Below are 19,236 nucleotides of genomic sequence, written 5' to 3' on the forward strand. Positions count from 1 at the left end.
TCTTTGGGCAGTAGGCGGGGGACACCCTGAACTGGTTGCCAGCCAATTGCAGGGCACACAGACACGAACAACCATCCGCGCTCACACTCATACCTAGGGGCAATTTCGAGTGTTCAATCGGCCTGCCATGCATGTTTTTGGAATGTGGGAGGAAACCGGAGTACCCAGAGGAAACCCACGCAAGCACGGGGAGAACACGCAAACTCCACACAGGATGGCCGGAGCCGGGATCGAACCCACGCCCGATGATGTCTCTCACTGTGAGGCCATCGTGCTAACCAGTCGGCCTCCGTGCCGCCAACTAGTTGAACTAGTTCAGTCAAAATTTCTCACTAGTGTAACTAGTGGAAATTTGGGGCATCACTAGTTGACAAGTAACATTTTTGAAAGTTACTAGAGAAATATTAAGGCTTAAAGGGCTTTCACAAGTCTACTAGGAAGTATTTTAGCCATTACAAGTTAACTATTGGGTATTTTCGCTCTCACTAGTTAACTAGTGTAGGAAATCATATGTCACTAGTTAACATGTTGGAATAATCCACGTTTTACTATTTAACATGTTGCTGAAAATGAGTCACTTGTCAGAGTTTCTGTGCAACTACTACAACAACAAAGGGCATCACTAGTGTGGCTGAATGTATAACTAGTGCTGGAAAAGACCGCACTAGTGAAATACGCAAATGTCTGATATCAAGGATATGGAATTAATGCTCATATGCGCGGATCAGGTGAAGTACGCACATGTGCACAAAACTGTGCAGGGCCATCGAGGTTCATTGACTCTCACCCGACTGCGCCAGTACAAAGTTCATAAATAAATAAGACCAATACGTACTTGAACTTAATAATTTGTGTTTTATGCACTAAAATTTATCAACAGCCATTGTCAGGTACAATTCATTCCATCAGGAATTGCTTGAACAATATATAAAAACCATCCTGGGTGGATGCATTAAATGTATTTTAAATGTTTGGATGAGGTAAAACGATGCACACGTGCACAAAACAGTGCAGGGCCACCCGAGGTTCATTGACCGAGGCAGTAAAAATTTCATAAATAAGAACAACACGTACTTGATTTTTCAAAAAAAAAAAACATTGTGTTTTATCCACTAAAATTGATCAACCGCCATTGATGTTTTCGCCGCAGTGTGCACATTTTTTAGTGTCAGGCAGAATTCCTTCCGGAAGGAATTGCTTGAACAAGATATAAATACCAGAAAATGTAAAATGTTCAATAATCAGTTCAAATTTTATACAGGGAAAAACATGGAGTTTACCCCCACTATTGGTTATTCGTTGGCATTTATTTTCTGCACTGATTTCATTTGGCATAAACAAATGTTCAGCAAACCGAAAAGTAAAAGGCAACATTTAAAAATAAAACGGAAATAACCTTGAACGATTTCCCCAAACAACTTAATGTTGTGATGCATATTTTTTTCACGACAGAAAGTCGTTCTTTACAAAGCAAATGAGAGTAAGACGTGTACAAACCTGCTTTGAGTGGCACAACACGAGGCTGGTTGCAAACTTCGCCCAGCAGTGGAAGATGTTGCTCGTTCTCTTCTTTTATTCCACAAAGTTCCTCTTTGTACTTGGGTGTCGTTCTTGCACACATTTTCAAACGTCAATCTCAACAAATCCGCACTTGATCTCTGCTTAGCGATAACTCGTGTGCTTCTTTTTGTTCGACGAGACGAATGAAAGATGGCGTCGTTTTTTTCCTTCGAGAAAACCGCAGTCCGTTCGGCACGAAAGCGGAAGAACAGGACACACCTCGCTGTGATATGATTGGCTGCTGGCTTTGTGGAGCACTGTCACCAACTCACCGACAGATGTCACCATTTGCGATGCAAATTATTGTTATCTTCTTCTAAACATTGGAAAAACGTACGATTTGAACTGTATGCATATGAACAAACATTTTAGTTCCCAAATATTAATTTGACAGCTGTCTTGAATTTAACGTTTGTTGCCGGTTTTGTTAAAACATGCCACCATGTCGTCGGTTGGACAGTATTCCAAATGTATTTCCCTATGATTAACAGTTGACATGATAAATTGATACTTTATGTCAACATGTTTGCACCTTTGCCTTCTGACAGGTTTTTTTTTGCCAGCGACGTGGTTGCGAATTTTAAATTAAAATACGTCACTGTTTTATTATCTAAATGTTAGTGTTAAAAAATTATTTCAGTGTTTATAACTTAACCAACTTAAATATTTCATTATTCGTTTCAGTTTTCATTAAACTACGGTGATTATTTATTTCTAGATTCATTGAACTGTTTTAGTAATAATTTAGTATTCAATGTTTAATCATTACTGTCGTTACTTTTTAAATATTCGTGTCACTTTTTTGTTCAATCTTAATGTTCTGGAAAATGATTTTGCAAGTAAGGTTTTTGTTATTTATTGTGGCCACCTGCTTTTGAAGAAAGTGACTTTCACATCTCGTACTCGAGGATTCTTTGTGAAGCCAAAACAACACGACCTTGACTGATGAGTAGGCTCAACGCAGAAAAAGGATCTTTTTGTTTTAAGATTACAAAGTTCCTGTCAAATAAATCATCTTCCTGTGTGCATCAGTATCTTCCCATGCACTTCTCCCATTGAGATCACTCTGCAGACTGACCCAAAAGACAATTTATTTTCCAGACTATCTCATTGATCTTCCCTCACTGCTGAAAATTCCACAACAATCTGGGGTCAGACGTGGGATAGCTGAAGATCCGCTGGTGAAATTCAGGGACGCTGGCGGGTGGCCACCCGGGTCCAATTCAGACAGCAGCAGCAACGAACTGTGTGATGCGGATCATCTCCTCCGTGGTGACAAATAAACGCTGACTCCACTCGCCATCAAGTTGCCAACTCCTGACATTCCAAAACCTTTGAGATAGGGCTGGGCGATTAACCGAAAATTTACCGTTACCGAAATTTATTAGAATGACCGACATCATTTTGCCCATGTCGGTAAATTCGGTGTCTAAAAAAAAAAATGAAAAAGGAAAGTCTTTTCTGTCTGCGGCAATGTTCATGCCTCTTTAAGTCTGCTCCAGCGCATGTAGTCACGTGACTCAGGCGCTGTAGAAGAATGTAAACACAAGACGCGTTCGTAGCTGGCGATTCAAATTCAGAAGCGGCTGACACGGCTGCAGACGAAGTAACGTTAGTTGAAATTGGTCTTGTCGCGCTTGTCCCAAAAAGAAATTCGACATCTGTCGTTTGGAAATGTTTTGGGTTCCATAAAGACGATGTTTGCGCAAAAGAACATGAACTACAAAGTGCGTCGTAAGCACCTGAAACAGCGCGTCCAACCTTTTCTTTTTCACCACCCACAACGCAACCATGCTGTTGACTTGGAGCTTGTGCTAAAAGTTCAAAGTGAGAAGCAAGGTTGGACAAGTGACAACAGCCCACTAACGGAGGCGAAACCATACGAGAGAACGTCTCAGTGGTGGACGGGATAGCCTAGCACATAGCTAAAGATAGAGCTCCTGAAGTTACAGTGGAGCGCACAGGATTTAAACGCCTCAGGAACGTAGCCGACAAGAGGTACGAAAATATTTGCCGCAAACAGCACTTCCCGATATGGACAACATCGGGACGGGAGCGGAGACATGTCGAGCATTTTGCATCCACATCCGACTTGTGGTCGAGTCGCAACATGCATCCCTGTTTGAGCCTGAAATGTGCAGTACATAGACGACAAGTGGCGACTGCGCACCGGAGTACTCGAGACGGCACATTTTACTGATGAAGCACACGCGTTTGTTTGGCACTGGCATTCCATTGATTTTTTTTTTTTCATTTTATTTAGCATTTTGTTTACAGGCGACTAGTGCCTTTGCACATGGCATTATTTATATTGTTTACAAGATACCTTTACACAAATCTAAGCATTTGCAAATGGCATTACACCATCTCGGCACAATCTATTTGCAGGAAAAGATTTTGTGAGAGGTACCCTTTTTTTCCTGTTCTTTGTGACATTGTTCAAGTCATGCAAAGCAAGCTATTTTGAATGTTTATTCAAATGATTTTTGTACTTCTATTTTTCATTGAAAGTAATGTGTACCAGTTGGTCAATAAAAAAAAGCAGTTAATATGCATTTTCTGCATTTATTTTGATTTTGGTCCTCAGGGGGAATTTATCGTGCATTTATCGTTATCGAGGTAAAATTGCCCAATTTATCGCGATATTGATTTTAGGTCATATCGCCCAGCCCTACTTTGAGAGAAACGGAGACCACTTGCGTTTTTCTGTCTTGTTCTTTTTATAGTTCAACTTTTAGTTCAGTTTTTCAACTTTTCACACAGCATAATGAAGGCCAGTTGAGCAAGTGGAACAAGTCATTTTATTGATGATTGTGGAAGGCAACGATTTCATAAGCACCGTTTCTTCTCACACTTTTTCCATTAGGTACGATTTAAAAGACAACTGAAAAGCATAACGTTAACAAATGTTCTCGGCAAAGGCAATTAATTTTATTTACATCTTGATGTAAAATCACCAAAAAAATAATCATCACTCAGACATATAGGTTATTCTGGCACTGATCACATTGGCTTAATGTCAATAAAAAAGTTTGCAAAATTAAATTTATCATATTTTATTCAAAATCACATTTACATCTTACCACAAAGAGTCGGGTTCCATCAGGTTTTTTTTGTCCTTTTTTTTAAGCTTCAAGGATCGCTGCTATTCTCGTAGGGCTGGACGATAAACCGAAAATTTACTGTTCCTGAAATTTAATACAATCATTTTGCCCATGTCGGAAAATTCAGTGTTTAAAAAAAAAAAAGAAAAGTCTTTTTAGTCACGTGACTCCACCCAGCTGAACTAGAAAGAAAACTGACGACCCGGTCGGTCGTTGCTGGCGATTCAAATCCAGAAGCGGCTGACACGCGAAGTAACGTTAGTTGAAGTTGTTCCTGTCGCGCTTGTCCCGAAAAGAAATTGGACATCTGTCGTTTGGAAATGTTTTGGGTTCCACAAAGACGATGTTTGAGCAAAAGAACACGAACTACCAAGTACATCGTAAGCATCCGAAACAGCGCGTCCAACCTTTTCTTTTTCACCACCCACAACACAACCATGCTGTTGACTTGGAGCTTACGCTAAAAGTTCAAAGTGAGAAGCAAGGTTGGACAAGTGACAACAGCCCATAACGGAGGCGACACCATACGAGAGAACGTCTCAGTGGTGGACGCGATGGCCGAGCACATAGCTCGAAAGCTAAAGCTGCTCTAGTTACAGTGGAGCGCACAGGATTTAAACGCCTCATGAAAGTTGTCGACAAGAGGTACGAAAATATTTGTCGCAAACCGCACTTCCCAATATGGACAACATCGGGACAGGAGCGCAGACATGACAAGCATTTTGCATCCTCATCCGACTTGTGGTCGAGACGCGACATGGACCCCTGTTTGAGCCCGACTGTGCATGACATTGACGACAAGTGGCAACTGCGCACCAGAGTACTCGAGACGGCGCATTTTCCTGATGAAGTACACTTTTTTTATTTGGCATTGGCATTCCATTGACATTTTTTTTTTCATTTTATTTAGCATTTTGTTGACAGGCGACTAGCGCCTTTGCACATGGCATTACAGCATCTTGGCACAATCTATTTGCAGAAAAAGATTTTGTGAGAGGTACCCTTTTTCACCTGTTCTTTGTGACATTGTTCAAATCATGCAAAGCAAGCTATTTGGAATGTTTATACACATGATTTTTGTACTTTTATTTTCCATTGAAAGTAATGTGTACCACTTGGTCAATAAAGAAAACAGTTATTATGTATTTCCTGCATTTATTTTGATTTTGGTCCACGGGCGGAAATTTGTCGTGATTCATCGTTATTGAGGTAAAATTGATCATTTTATTGCAATATTGATTTTAGGTCATATTGCCCAGCCCTATATTCTCGCCATCACAATCGTGTCTCTCAGCCTGCTGTTTAGTGGTGAATTTTTTAGCACAAACGCTGCAACTGAATGGCTTATCTCCACTGTGTGTTCTTGTGTGACTTCGTAAATGTGACTTTTCAGAGAAGCATTTTCCACATACTGAGCAGGAAAAAGGTTTTTCTCCACTGTGTGTTCTTGTGTGTCTTGTGAACGTTGACTTTTCAGAGAAGCATTTTCCACAAACTGAGCAGGAAAAAGGTTTTTCTCCACTGTGAGTTCTTGTGTGTCTTGTTAAACTTGCCTTTTGAGAGAAACTTTTTCCGCAAACTGAGCAGGAAAAAGGACTTTCACCACTGTGTGTTCTTGTGTGTTCTGTTAAATGTGACTTATGGGGGAAGATTTTACCATAAAATGAGCAAGAAAGAGGTTCTTCAGTGTGTGTTCTTGCATGCTCTGTTAATCGGAACTTTAGAGAAAAGCTTTTGCCACAAACTGAGCAGGAAAAAGGCTTTTCTCCAGTGTGTGTTCTTGTGTGGATTGTAAACGTTGACTTATGCAGGAAGCTTTTGCCACAAACCGAGCAAGAAAATGGTTTTCCTCCACTGTGTATTCTTTTGTGTGCTATGAACCTTGCCTTTTGAGAGAAGCATTTTCCACAAACTGAGCAGGAAAAAGGTTTTTCTCCAGTGTGTGTTCTTGCGTGGATTGTTAAATGCGACTTACGCAGGAAGCTTTTGCCACAAACAGAGCAAGTAAAAGGTTTTTCACCAGTGTGTGTTCTTGCGTGGATTGTTAAATGCGACTTACGCAGGAAGCTTTTGCCACAAACCGAGCAAGTAAAAGGTTTTTCACCACTGTGTGTTCTTCTGTGGCTTGTGAAATTAGACTTGTCAGAGAAACCTTTTCCGCAAACTGAGCAGGAAAAATGTTATTCTCCACTGTGCGTTCTTGTGTGCCTTGTTAAATGTGACTTTACAGAGAAGCTTTTGCCACAAACCGAGCAGGAAAAAGGTTTTTCTCCACTGTGCATTCTTGTGTGGATTGTGAAATCAAACTTTCGAGAGAAGCATTTTCCACAAACTGAGCAGGAAAAAGGTTTTTCTCCACTGTGAATTCTTGTGTGGATTGTTAAATCAAACTTTCGAGAGAAGCATTTCCCACAAACTGAGCAAGAAAAAGGTTTTTCTCCACTGTGCGTTCTTGTGTGCCTAACTAAATGAGACTTCCGAGAGAAGCTTTTGCCACAAACCGAGCAGGAAAAAGGTTTTTCACCACAGTGTGTTTTTCTGTGCCCTTTTAAAGACAGCTTTGAAGTTAATGAGTCAGTGTGACATGCCCTTTCACCTTTAGCTTGCCCATTATCATCATCATCGTCGTCATGAGCGTCTGATAATGTGTCCTCATGATGTGCTCGTGATGGCCCCCAGTGGTCTTCATCAACTTCTTTTGTCACGTGACGACTTGAACTGCTGCTTGTAGGCTCCGCCCCTCTGTTGTCCTCACTCTCATCCTCGTTTTCATCTTCAGTCTTTATAGGGACAACGTTCACTGGTGACTTGTTGATCTCCTCCTCCTCCTTTTTGATGTGAGTCAAGTCTGGCTCCTCTTTCACAGAACAGAGATCATTTTGTCTGACGTCTGCAGGACACAAAAAGACAAACACACATTTGGTTTTGACAAGTCAAAGCTCATGCGGCGACTTTGTCTTATATTATTTCTACCGTGATACCTTGACTTGTGCCTGCCACACACGGAGCAATGCGTGCGACCCCAACTTTGACCGGACCATGGGGACATTTCACAAAATTACGTCCTACGATGTAAGCCTCCCGTTAGCCGCACAACAGTGATAAACGGGCATTTAAAAAGGAAGCACGTTGCGGCTGATGCCGGATTTCATTCCGGACATAGTCACAGACGTTTCTGGAAGCGAGCTGAAGTTAGCACACACAGGCTATCGTGTGCGTCTGATGGAACACCTGTTGTGGGACCCTAACATATTGATGCAGACCACTGGGGGCCATCGCAACATAATGTCATTGATAAAATAGGAATCCTTCAAGTGAAATATGTTTACAATAATTTCATTTTGCATTTAGAGATAGTCTCATCGTGGGTACTTTTTGCTTATATTATAATCTGGATCCCGAAAAGAATTAAAGGGGCCCTGGAATCAGAGTGGCTATTTATTGCATGATTTACGTTTGTTTGTTTTTTTAAATGATGCTTAACAGCCATAAGGTGTCAGTAATGAGTAACAAAGTAACACAAGACCTCCCACTAATACATCATAATTGTCATTTGGATAAATTACCAGGAACTACGAGTTGTGGGGGAGATGCAAACCACCTGAGCCACAGGAACTTTATTACCAGGAACTAAATGTTCCTGGACTTGTTGGTAGAAAAGGGGGTTGTGAGTTTCAGCCTTTTTGAGACCATAGTAAGACAAAGATGCAGCTGCATTCCTTGCAGCATGCGCTTGTTCACTGATGAGAACCGTGCAACCCTGGATGGATGCATTCAATGTATTTTAAATGATTGGATGGGGTGAAACTACGCACATATGCACAAAACAGTGCAGAGCCACCGGAGGTTCATTGACTCTCACCCGACGAAGCCAGTACAAAGTTAATAAATACATAAATAAGACCAATACGTACTTGATTTTTTTTTTAAAAAACTTAATATTTTGTGTTTTATCCACTAAAATTGATCAACCGCCATTGATGTTATCGCCGCAGTGTGCACATTTTTTAGAGTCGGGCAGAATTCCTTCCGTAAGGAATTGCTTGAACAAGATATAAAAACCAGAAAATGTAAAATGTTAAATGAGTTCAAATTTTATACTGGGAAAAATATGGAGTTCACCCCCCAATATTACTTATTCTTTGGCATTTATTTTCTGCACTGATTTCATTTGGCAAAAACAAATGTTCAGCAAACCGACAAGCAATATTTAAAAATAAAACGTTAATAACCTTGAACGATTTCCCCAAACAACTTAATGTTGTGATGCATATTTCTAACGATAGAAAGTCGTTCTTTACAAAGCAAATGAGAGTAAGATGTGTACAAACCTGCTTTGTGTAGCACAACACGAGGCTGGGTGCAAACTTCGCCCAGCAGTTGAAGATGTTGCTCGTTCTCTTCTTTTATTCCACAAAGTTCCTCTTTGTACTGGGGTGTAGATTTTTCACACATTTTCAAATGATAATTCCAAAAAATCCGCACTTGACCTCTGCTTGGCGATGAGTCATGTGCCTCTTTTCGTTAGCGGCTAGCTAGCTAACAAGCTAAGCTAACTACGCCGAAAAGGATCAACGAGCGAAGATGAGGTTATTGGGACACAAAGACTTAATGAATTATGTCGTAGTCCTTTAGAATATCAACGGACATCCTGTGAGAAAATTACAGTCAGTTCCACACTAAACCAGAAGAATTTAGCGGTGGACTGTTTTTGTTCCGGTGTGGACGGATCGGTGGATGTGGTCGGTGTCTTGCGGAAGCTGCGCGCTTGCTAATGACGTCATGCTTTAAGCGCGTATTTTTCAAATATATTTCTTTGCTTCTGTGTTTGTTTTTACACCTGGCTGTTCTATTTTAATATATATATTTTTTTAAATAATATTTTATTTCGGTTGATTAAAAAAATTAACAAAATAACTAAATTCACGCCACATTGGTGAGTCATCTCTCGCGTCACTTCCGCCTATGCCCCGAGAAGCCGCTGCTGCTCCTGCAGTGGGACGTTTACGATTCTCTGACCGATGCTGCGGTTCACTCGGGCTGCAAGATTGTATGAATATAATGTCTGCATATACTAGCAGTGCCTCTCAATTATTTCACGCCGGCCCCTACCAAGAAGAAAAAGATTCGCTCCCCCCCACCACCATTTTTTTTTCTGTCTTTGTCTCGTGATGTTAGATTGTCAATAAAATATCCCTTAACTAAGCTAAATTGATAAGAAATATAATTTTGAGAATTATTATTGTGAGGATCTCGAAACTCAGTACTCTGTTGTGCAAATATTGATGAGATGATAAATATTTACTCATACGTTTTTTGTAAAATCTTTATTCACAAAAGCAAACCAAACACATTTATGAATACCAAAATCCATGCGATGCATCTAATTTGAAATACTTAGCACCTGCCATGTCACTCAGGACTTCTTCATGCTTGGGAATCTGATAATGTTCTCTTATATGAAACAAATCAGTGCCTACCTTCTGCCAGGGAGTTGTGGGAAGGTCAGCTACCAGTATTGGCTCTTTGACTTGTTTGTGTTGATGTTTTTGGCAAACTTGGCATTTTTAAATCATTTCTTCTATGTCTTTGTTAATGCCCGGCCAGTAGATGGCTTCTCGTGCTCTTCTCTTACATTTCTCCACTCCCAGGTGTCCTTCGTGAAGACGCTGAAGCATGTCCTTGGGCATAGCTTGTGGAACTACAATCCCGTCCGTCCTCAGCAGGAGGCCGTCCGCCATGCACAACTCCGCTCTCATCGGGTAAAACTGAGGGCAGTTCCCTTTTGACCATCCATTGTTCATACATTGTGACACTTTGTTCAAGACTGACAGCATAGCGTCAGTAGCAGGAAGCGCGTCTGTGACCATGTTAATGTGAGCCTCAGCCTCCTCCGCCGTAACGCAGTCCTTGATGTCACTGTTAGGGTGCGACGCTCGGGATAACGCATCAGCAAGCACTATGTATTTTTCAGGCGTGTATATTAGCTCAAAATCATAGCGCTGCAATATCATCATCATGCGTTGAATTCTGGGCATCATGTCATTGAGATTTTTCTTCCTAGTTTTAATCAGTGGCTTATGATCAGTCTCTGCTATGAACGTGGGCAGTCCATAAACATACGTGTGAAATTTGCCAAATCCAAACACTAGACCCAGTGACTCCTTTTCGATCTGAGCATAGCGTTTTTCAGTCTCTGACATTGACCTGGATGCATAGGCTACAGGTTGACATGTGTTTCTCGCCTTTTGCAGCAGTACGGCACATCGCCCATCGACGCTTCAGTGGAAATTTTGGTTGGTTTTGACGGATCAAAGTAGGCAAGGACTGGCTCAGCTGTCACAGTTCTCTTTAGATCTTGCCATTCTTCGTCATGTTTTGTTGTCCACTCAAAGACTACGTTGTGATGCAGCAGCAAACTTAGGGACTTTGACATGAAGAGAGGTTTGGAATGAACTTGCCCAGGAAATTTATCATCCCCATTGCTCGCAGAAGTCACTTTTTTTTCGGTTGGAGCTGGCATGTCCAGTATTGCTTGCACTTTGGCCCTGTCAGGCACCACTCCATCTGCCGTGAGCTTGTCTCCCAAGAATGTCAATTCTGTAACTCCAAACAGACATTTCAGAAATCAGACATCCCTTTATTGACATTGTACTCAAGTGTGCAACGAGATTAGACATTTCTCTCGTTTCAGTTTAAGTCCATTCATTTTAACTCTTTGTAGCAGTTTCTCAAGTCTCTCATTGTGTTCTTGTTCCGTGTTTCCCCAAACAACCAAATCATCAATATACACACGGGTTCCTTCCAGACCTTTTATGATTGACTCCATAGCTCTGTGAAAGATCTCAGGCGCAGATTTTATGCCAAATGGCAGTCTCAGAAAACAGAAACGCCCAAATGGTGTGTTGAAGGTGGTGTACCTGCTGCTTTCGGTGTCCAGCTTCAGCTGCCAAAATCCATGCGATGCATCTAATTTGAAGTCCTTAGCACCTGCCATGTCACTCAGGATTTCTTCACGCTTGGGAATCTGATAATGTTCTCTTATCATGTTTTCATTCAGATCTTTGGGGTCGAGGCAAACACGTAACTCTGGGAAGTTCCTCTTTTTAACACACGTGATGGAATTTACCCAGTCGGTGGGTTCTTCCACTTTCTCTATGACTCCGATCGGTGTCATTCTGCTCAGTTCCTTTTTTAATCTCTCTTTGAGAGGGGCTGGAACTCTTCTCGGGGCATGTACTACAGGTTTAGCATCTTCCTTGAGCTGTATTTTGTAAGTGTAAGGTAGCGTCCCTTGTCCTTTGAAGACAGAAAAGTACTTGTTCCCTATACTCTTACTACCTTCACTCTTCAACACTTTGTTGTTCTTATTGACATCCTTGCTGTTGATTTGGTAAATTCTTTTCACCAATCCAAGATCTTCAGATGTCTTGTCTCCAAGGATTGACTCCAGTCCACTTGGCACAATTGTGAACGTTAATTTGTGTTGTCTTCCCTTTGCTGTCACTTTTAGCCTACAACATCCCTTTGTTTTTATTGGCTGATTGTTGTCGGTTTTCAATTTCACGGCCTTGTTAGACGGTTGCGACAGCCAATCAGATCACGAGTTGGTTACAGTGAGCCTTTTCGCTGGCCTTATGCTGAGGGTGAGGAACGCGTTTTGTGATTGGATACTCACTCGTGAGGGGGCAGCGCGATGCCGAATCGACACACCCAAAAGTCGTAATTGGCGGCCGTTCGAAAATCTAAAATATATTCTTGCTTTTTTTGAACCACAATGGCCGAAGGAGGGAAAAGTGTGATTTTTATTGCAGATCCACTTGCAAGGACATTTTCAAGTCGGACCTTTCAAGAGAAGCTATATCGTCCAACACTCACTCAGTGGTGCGTAAGTGTGTTTCTGGATATTATTTGTCCAGCCGTGGTGTCATAAATGATGGTATTTTGATGCGGATTCATTCAAGTCGAACAAAGTAGGAATTCCCTGAAGGCTCAGGTGTGAAATGCACTGAAGTAACTTAAAAAGTAAAAGTAAAAAAATTACGATTGTTTAAGAATGTGCAAGAAAGAACTCAATCTGATCGAAATGTTGTGCTTTGACAAATGTTGATAAATGATATTTTACAGGAGGTATTTATTTCTTTGTTGTTTATTCATTCAATTCTATACTTATTTCAATATTTGAGTATTGTTTTTCTTTCAATATGTCGTATATTTTGTCTTTGAAGTGTGGGTCCTAGCTGCCTTCCGGAGAGGCAGCCGAGCAAGGCTGGATTGGTGATGGAAAAGAACAAAAGAAAGAAGAAAGATTTTATTCTCGTCACATGCTGATGTCAAAAGAAGTCTCCCCAAAAACGTGCAAGCCCCCTCTCAGACATTCCCTTCTTATAGGGAATGCCCAAATAGGACATGAATTTCTAATTTTCCCTTGTTGCATATGCATTCCCATCCTGCTAGTCTTCGGGATTTCCCTCCAAAAGTCCCCCAGAGGGAGAGCAGATGCGTCTCCCCGTTGGTACGACCAGTCTACTCGTGACCACCTTAAATTACTGTCACACCCTGGAAGGTCACTGACCTGGCGAGAGAATTGCCCCCACCATAAACAATGCTCAGGCCTATTTTCTCTCAGGGCAGTATCTGGTTACATCGGAACTTCAGAACCAAGACTGGTCACTTCTTTGAACTTCCCATATCTATATAAGGCCATTTAAAAATACATGACTTTTTTAAAATTTATTTAAATGTATATTTAAGCTTGCTTATATAATACTACAATATTTATTCAATTATTTTAATGTTAAATTATATCAATATCAATTTAAACCTTATTTCACTCTTGAATATTTCTGAACATATTTGTTCATTTGAATATGTATGCAATTTAAATTATTCCATCCATCCAGCCATTTTCTGCCGCTCGTCCGGGGTCGGGTTATTGAATTAATTTAATACCTAAGTATTTTTTACATTATAGTTTTTCTGAAGTGAGATTCTGCTTAGCAACAAACCCCAAACGCTTGATAGAGCTCAACCTAGAAAGTGTATTTAGCCAGTCAGAAATTTATTCAGAAAGTGAAATATTAAATGTATGTGAGGGGATATTTGAAGAGTTTGAGTTTTGTTCAATGGACCATTCATATACGAGCCAGCCAAACACAGCGAGAAAACCAGCGCTGACTCCAGTCGCCATCAAGTTGCCAAGTCCTGACATTCCAAAACCTTTGAGAGAAACTGAGACTATTTGCGTTTCTCTTTCTGGTTCTTTTTATAGTTCAACTTCGAGTTCTGTTTTTCACCTTTTCACAGCGTAATGAAGGCGAGTTGAGCAAGTGGAACAAGTCATTTTATTGATGATTGTGGAAGGCACCGATTTCATAAGCACTGTTTCTTCTCACACCTTTTCCATTAAATGCGATTAAAAAGACATCTGAAAAGCATAATGTTAAAAAATGTTGTACCAGGCAAAAGCAATAAATTTTATTTACATGTTTGAAGTAAACACACAAAAAAATCATCACCACTCAGACAGTGGTTCTTCTGGCACTGATCTCAATAAAAGAGCTTTGCAAAATTAAATTTCATCATATTTTATTGAAAATCACAATTACATTTTACGGAAGAGGATTAGGGCCATGAATGAGAAAAAAAAAAGATTGGAAGGATTCTAACTTTAATCTCAGAATTCTGACTTTATTCTCAGAATTCTGACTTTAATCTCAGAATTCTGACTTTAAAGTGAGAATTCTGACTTTAATCTCAGAATTCTGACTTTATTCTCAGAATTCTGACTTTAATCTCAGAATTCTGACTTTATTCTCAGAATTCTGACTTTAATCTCAGAATTCTGACTTTATTCTCAGAATTCTGACTTTAATCTCAGAATTCTGACTTTAAAGTGAGAATTCTGACTTTAATCTCAGAATTCTGACTTTATTCTCAGAATTCTGACTTTAATCTCAGAATTCTGACTTTAAAGTGAGAATTCTGACTTTAATCTCAGAATTCTGACTTTAAAGTGAGAATTCTGACTTTAATCTCAGAATTCTGACTTTATTCTCAGAATTCTGACTTTAATCTCAGAATTCTGACTTTATTCTCAGAATTCTGACTTTAATCTCAGAATTCTGACTTTATTCTCAGAATTCTGACTTTAATCTCAGAATTCTGACTTTATTCTCATAATTCTGACTTTAATCTCAGAATTCTGACTTTATTCTCAGAATTCTGACTTTAATCTCAGAATTCTGACTTTAAAGTGAGAATTCTGACTTTAATCTCAGAATTCTGACTTTATTCTCAGAATTCTGACTTTAATCTCAGAATTCTGACTTTAAAGTGAGAATTCTGACTTTAATCTCAGAATTCTGACTTTAAAGTGAGAATTCTGACTTTAATCTCAGAATTCTGACTTTATTCTCAGAATTCTGACTTTAATCTCAGAATTCTGACTTTAAAGTGAGAATTCTGACTTTAATCTCAGAATTCTGACTTTATTCTCAGAATTGATTAATCTCAGAATTCTGACTTTATTCTCAGAATTGATTAAAGTCAGAATTCTCACTTTAAAGTCAGAATTCTGAGATTAAAGTCAGAATTCTCACTTTAAAGTCAGAATTCTGAGATTAAAGTAAGAATTCTGAGAATAAAGTCAGAATTCTGAGATTAAAGTCAGAATCCTTCCAATCTTTTTTTTTTCTCATTCATGGCCCTAATCCTCTTCCGTACGAGTGAACCACAGCATTGTTGCAAATTCGGTAGGAGAAACGTAAACGTCCCAGAGCTGTTGCAGCAGCGGCTTCTCGAGGCATCGGCGGAAGTGACGTGGGGGCTGACTCGCCAATGTGGCGTTAATTTAGTTATTTTGTGATTTTTTTTATCAACCGATTTAAAACATTATATAAAATATATATTAAAATAGAACAGCCAGGGGTAAAAACAAACACAGAGGCAAAGAAAGATATTTGAAAAATACGCGCTTAAAGCATGACGTCATTAGCAAGCGCGCAGCTTTCGCAGGACCTCGACCACATCCACCGACTCGTCCACACCGGAACAAAAACGCCCACCGCTAAATTCTTCTGATTTAGTGTGGAACTGACTGTAATTTTATCAAAGGATGTCCAGTGCTACTCTCAAGGACTACGACATAATTCATTAAGTCTTTGTGTCCCGATAACCTCATCTTCGCGCGTTGATGCTTTTCGGCGTAGTTTGCTTAGCTTGTTAGCTAGCTAGCCGCTAACAAAAAGAGGCACATAACTCATCGCCAAGCAGAGATCAAGTGCGGATTTTTTGTAGTTATCATTTGAAAATGAGTGAAAGAACGACACCCAAGTACAAAGATGAACTTTCTGGAATAAAAGAAGAGAACGAGCAACATCTTCAACTGCTGGACGAAGTTTGCAACCAGCCTCGTGTTGTGCCACACAAAGCAGGTTTGTACACGTCTTACTCTCATTTGCTTTGTCAAGAACGACTTTCTATTGTTAAAAATATGCATCACAACATTAAGTTGTTTGGGGAAATGCGTTCAAGGTTATTGCCGTTTTATTTTTAAATATTGCCTTTTACTTGTCGGTTTTCTAAACATTTGTTTATGCCAAATAAAATCAGTGCAGAAAATAAATGCCAAAGAATAACCAATAGTGGGGGGTGAACTCCATGTTTTCCCAGTATAAAATTTGAACTGATTATTTTACATTTTCAAATTTCTGGTTTTTATATCTTGTTCAAGCAATTCCTTCCGGAAGGAATTCTGCCTGACTCTACAAAATGTGCACACTGCGGCGAAAACATCAATGGCGGTTGATCAATTTTAGTGGATAAAATATTATTATTTTTTTTAAATCAAGTACGTATTAGTCTTATTTATTAACTTTGTACTGGCTTCGTCGGGTGAGAGTCAATGAACCTCGGGTGGCCCTGCACTGTTTTGTGCACGTGTGCGTAGTTTCACCCCATCAAAACATTTAAAATACATTGAATGCATCCATCCAGGGTTGCACGGATCTCATCAGTGAACAAGCGCATGCTGCAAGGAATGCATCTGCATCTTTGGCTTACGATGGGCTTAAAAAGGGAGAACGTCAAAATCCCCTTTTCTTCCAACAAGTCCAGGAAAATTTTGTTCCTGGTAATAAAGTTCCTGTGGCCCAGGTGGTTTGCATCTCCCCCACAACTCGTAGTTCCTGGTAATTTATCCAAATGACAATGATGACTTAACAGTGGGAGGTCTTTTGTTACTTTGTTACTCATTACTGACACCCTTTGGCTGTTAAGCATCATTGCAGTTACAAAATAATTCAGGGAACTCTTATAATATTATGGCGTATCTTAGTCTAATTTTAATACATATTGGATAACTTTAAAATATACATTCATTATTCAAATATGTCAACATGAAAGTCAGAGCGAAAGTATTGTTGCTTAATTTATGTGTAGGGATTTTGATTCTTCACACGTAATTTTGTTTTAAAATTTATTTAGAAACAAAAATTTTATAAAAAAAAAAAAGGGGGAATGTTGGAACGTACTAGCAGGCGAAATGTCAGTTTGGGAAAAAAAAACAAACAAAACACAAACATAAATCATGCAATAAATAGCGACTATGATGCCAGGGCCTAGGGCTGGGCGATAAACCGAAAATTTACCGTTACCGGAATTTATTACTATGACCGAAATCATTTTGCCCATGTCGGTAAATTCAGTGTTTAAAAAAAAAAAGAAAAGCCTTTTCTGTCTGCGGCAATGTTCATGCCCCTTTAAAACCGCTACAGCGCCTCTAGTCACGTGACTCCACCCGCCTGATCGAGAAAGAAAACAGACGTCGCTGTCGAAGCTGGCGAATCACATCCAGAAGCTTTTTCACCACCCACAACACAACCATGCTGTGCTGAAAGTTCAAAGTGAGAAGCAAGGTTCGACAAGTGACAACAGCCCATTAACGGAGGCGACACCATACGAGAGAACGTCTCAGAGGTGGACGCGATAGCCTAGCACATAGCTAAAGATAAAGCTCCTCTAGTTACAGAGGAGCGCACAGGATTTAAACGCTTCATGAAAGCCGTATTTCCCGATATGGACAACATCGGGCCGGAAGCTTAGACATGTCAAGCATTTTGCATCCTCATCTGACTTGTGGTCGGGTCGCAACATGGATCCCTGATTGAGCCTAACTGTGCATTACATAGATGACAAGTGGCGACTGCGCACCAGAGTACTCGAGACGGCACATTTTCCCCGATGATGCACACTTGTTTATTTGTCTTGCATTGACATTTTCTTTCATTTTATTTACCATTTTTTTGTTTGGCATTATTTGCACCATGACAGCATCTTGGCGCAAGCTAATTGCAGAAAAATATTTTGCAAGAGGTACCCTTTTTCTTTGTGACATTGTTCAAGTCATGCAAAGCAAGCTATTTCGAATGTTTATACAAAGGATTTTTGGACATTTATTTTTCATTGAAAGTAATGTGTACCAGTTGGTCAATAAAAAAAACAGTCAGTACGCATTTCCTGCATTTATTTTGATTTTAGTCCACGGGGAATTTATCGTTATCGAGGTAAAATTGCTCAATTAATCGCGATATTGATTTTAGGTCATATCGTCCAGCCCTACCAGGGCCCCTTTAATTCTTTTAGGTATACAGATTATAATGGAAGCAAAAAGTACCGACGATGAAACTATCTCTAAATGCAAAATGAAAAACTTGTAAACATATTTCACTTGAAGGATTCCTATTCTATCAATGACATTATGTTGCGATGGCCCCCAGTGGTCTGCATCAATATGTTGGGGTCCCACAACAGGTGTTCCATCAGACGCACACAATAGCCTGTGTGTGCTTACTTCAGCTCGCTTCCAGAAACGTCTGTGACTATGTCAGGAATGAAATCGGGCATCAGCCAACACGTGCTTCCTTTTTAAATGCTCGTTTATCACAGTTGTGCTGCGATAGGGAGGTTTACATCGTAGGACGTAACTTTGTGAAATGCCCCCATGGTCCGGTCCAAATCGGGGTCGCACGCATTGCTCCGTGTGCGGCAGGCACAAGTCAAGGTAGCACGGTAGAAACAATATAAGACAAAGTCGACGCACGACGTTTGACTTGACCAAACCAAATTTGTCTTTTTGTGTCATGCAGACGTCTGTGAAAACGATCTCCGTTCTGTGAAAGAGGAGCCAGACTTGACTCACATCAAAAAGGAGGAGGAGGAGGAGGAGATCAACAAGTCATCAGTGAACGTTCTCCCGATAAAGACTGAAGATGAAAACAAGGATGAGAGTGAGGACAAGAGAGGGGCGGAGCCTCCAAGCAGCAGTTCAAGTCATCACGTGAAAACAAAAGGTGATGAAGACCACTGGGGGCCATCACAAGCACACAGTGAGGACACATTATCAGACGCTCATGACAATGATGATGATAATGGGCAAGAAAACCCTTTTTCTTGCTCAGTTTGTGGTAAAAGCTTGTCTCAAAATTCAAGTTTTACAATCCACACAAGAATGCACATTGGAATGCATCTGCATCTTTGGCTTACTATGGGCTTAAAAAGGGAGACCGTCACA

General features: G+C 40.2%; 1 protein-coding gene across 1 annotated transcript; it reads right to left on the minus strand.

The window, feature by feature from the left end:
* Nucleotides 1–2,818: 2,818 nt before the first annotated feature.
* LOC148342379 (uncharacterized) lies at nt 2,819–9,413 on the minus strand. The gene is made up of 3 exons (XM_088288542.1): nt 8,996–9,413; nt 7,261–7,554; nt 2,819–2,892 (listed from the first exon to the last, which is right to left on the minus strand). The coding sequence occupies exons 1-3, from the start codon at nt 9,117–9,119 to the stop codon at nt 2,819–2,821; spliced, it is 492 nt and encodes a 163-aa protein (XP_088144668.1). The 5' UTR covers nt 9,120–9,413.
* Between the last annotated feature and the right edge of the window lie 9,823 nt (nt 9,414–19,236).

Source organism: Idiotropiscis lumnitzeri, chromosome 2 (genome assembly GCF_059441095.1).
Source record: "Idiotropiscis lumnitzeri isolate Australia: NSW breed Sydney's pygmy pipehorse chromosome 2, RoL_Ilum_1.0, whole genome shotgun sequence".
NCBI classification, from domain to species: domain Eukaryota; kingdom Metazoa; phylum Chordata; class Actinopteri; order Syngnathiformes; family Syngnathidae; genus Idiotropiscis; species Idiotropiscis lumnitzeri.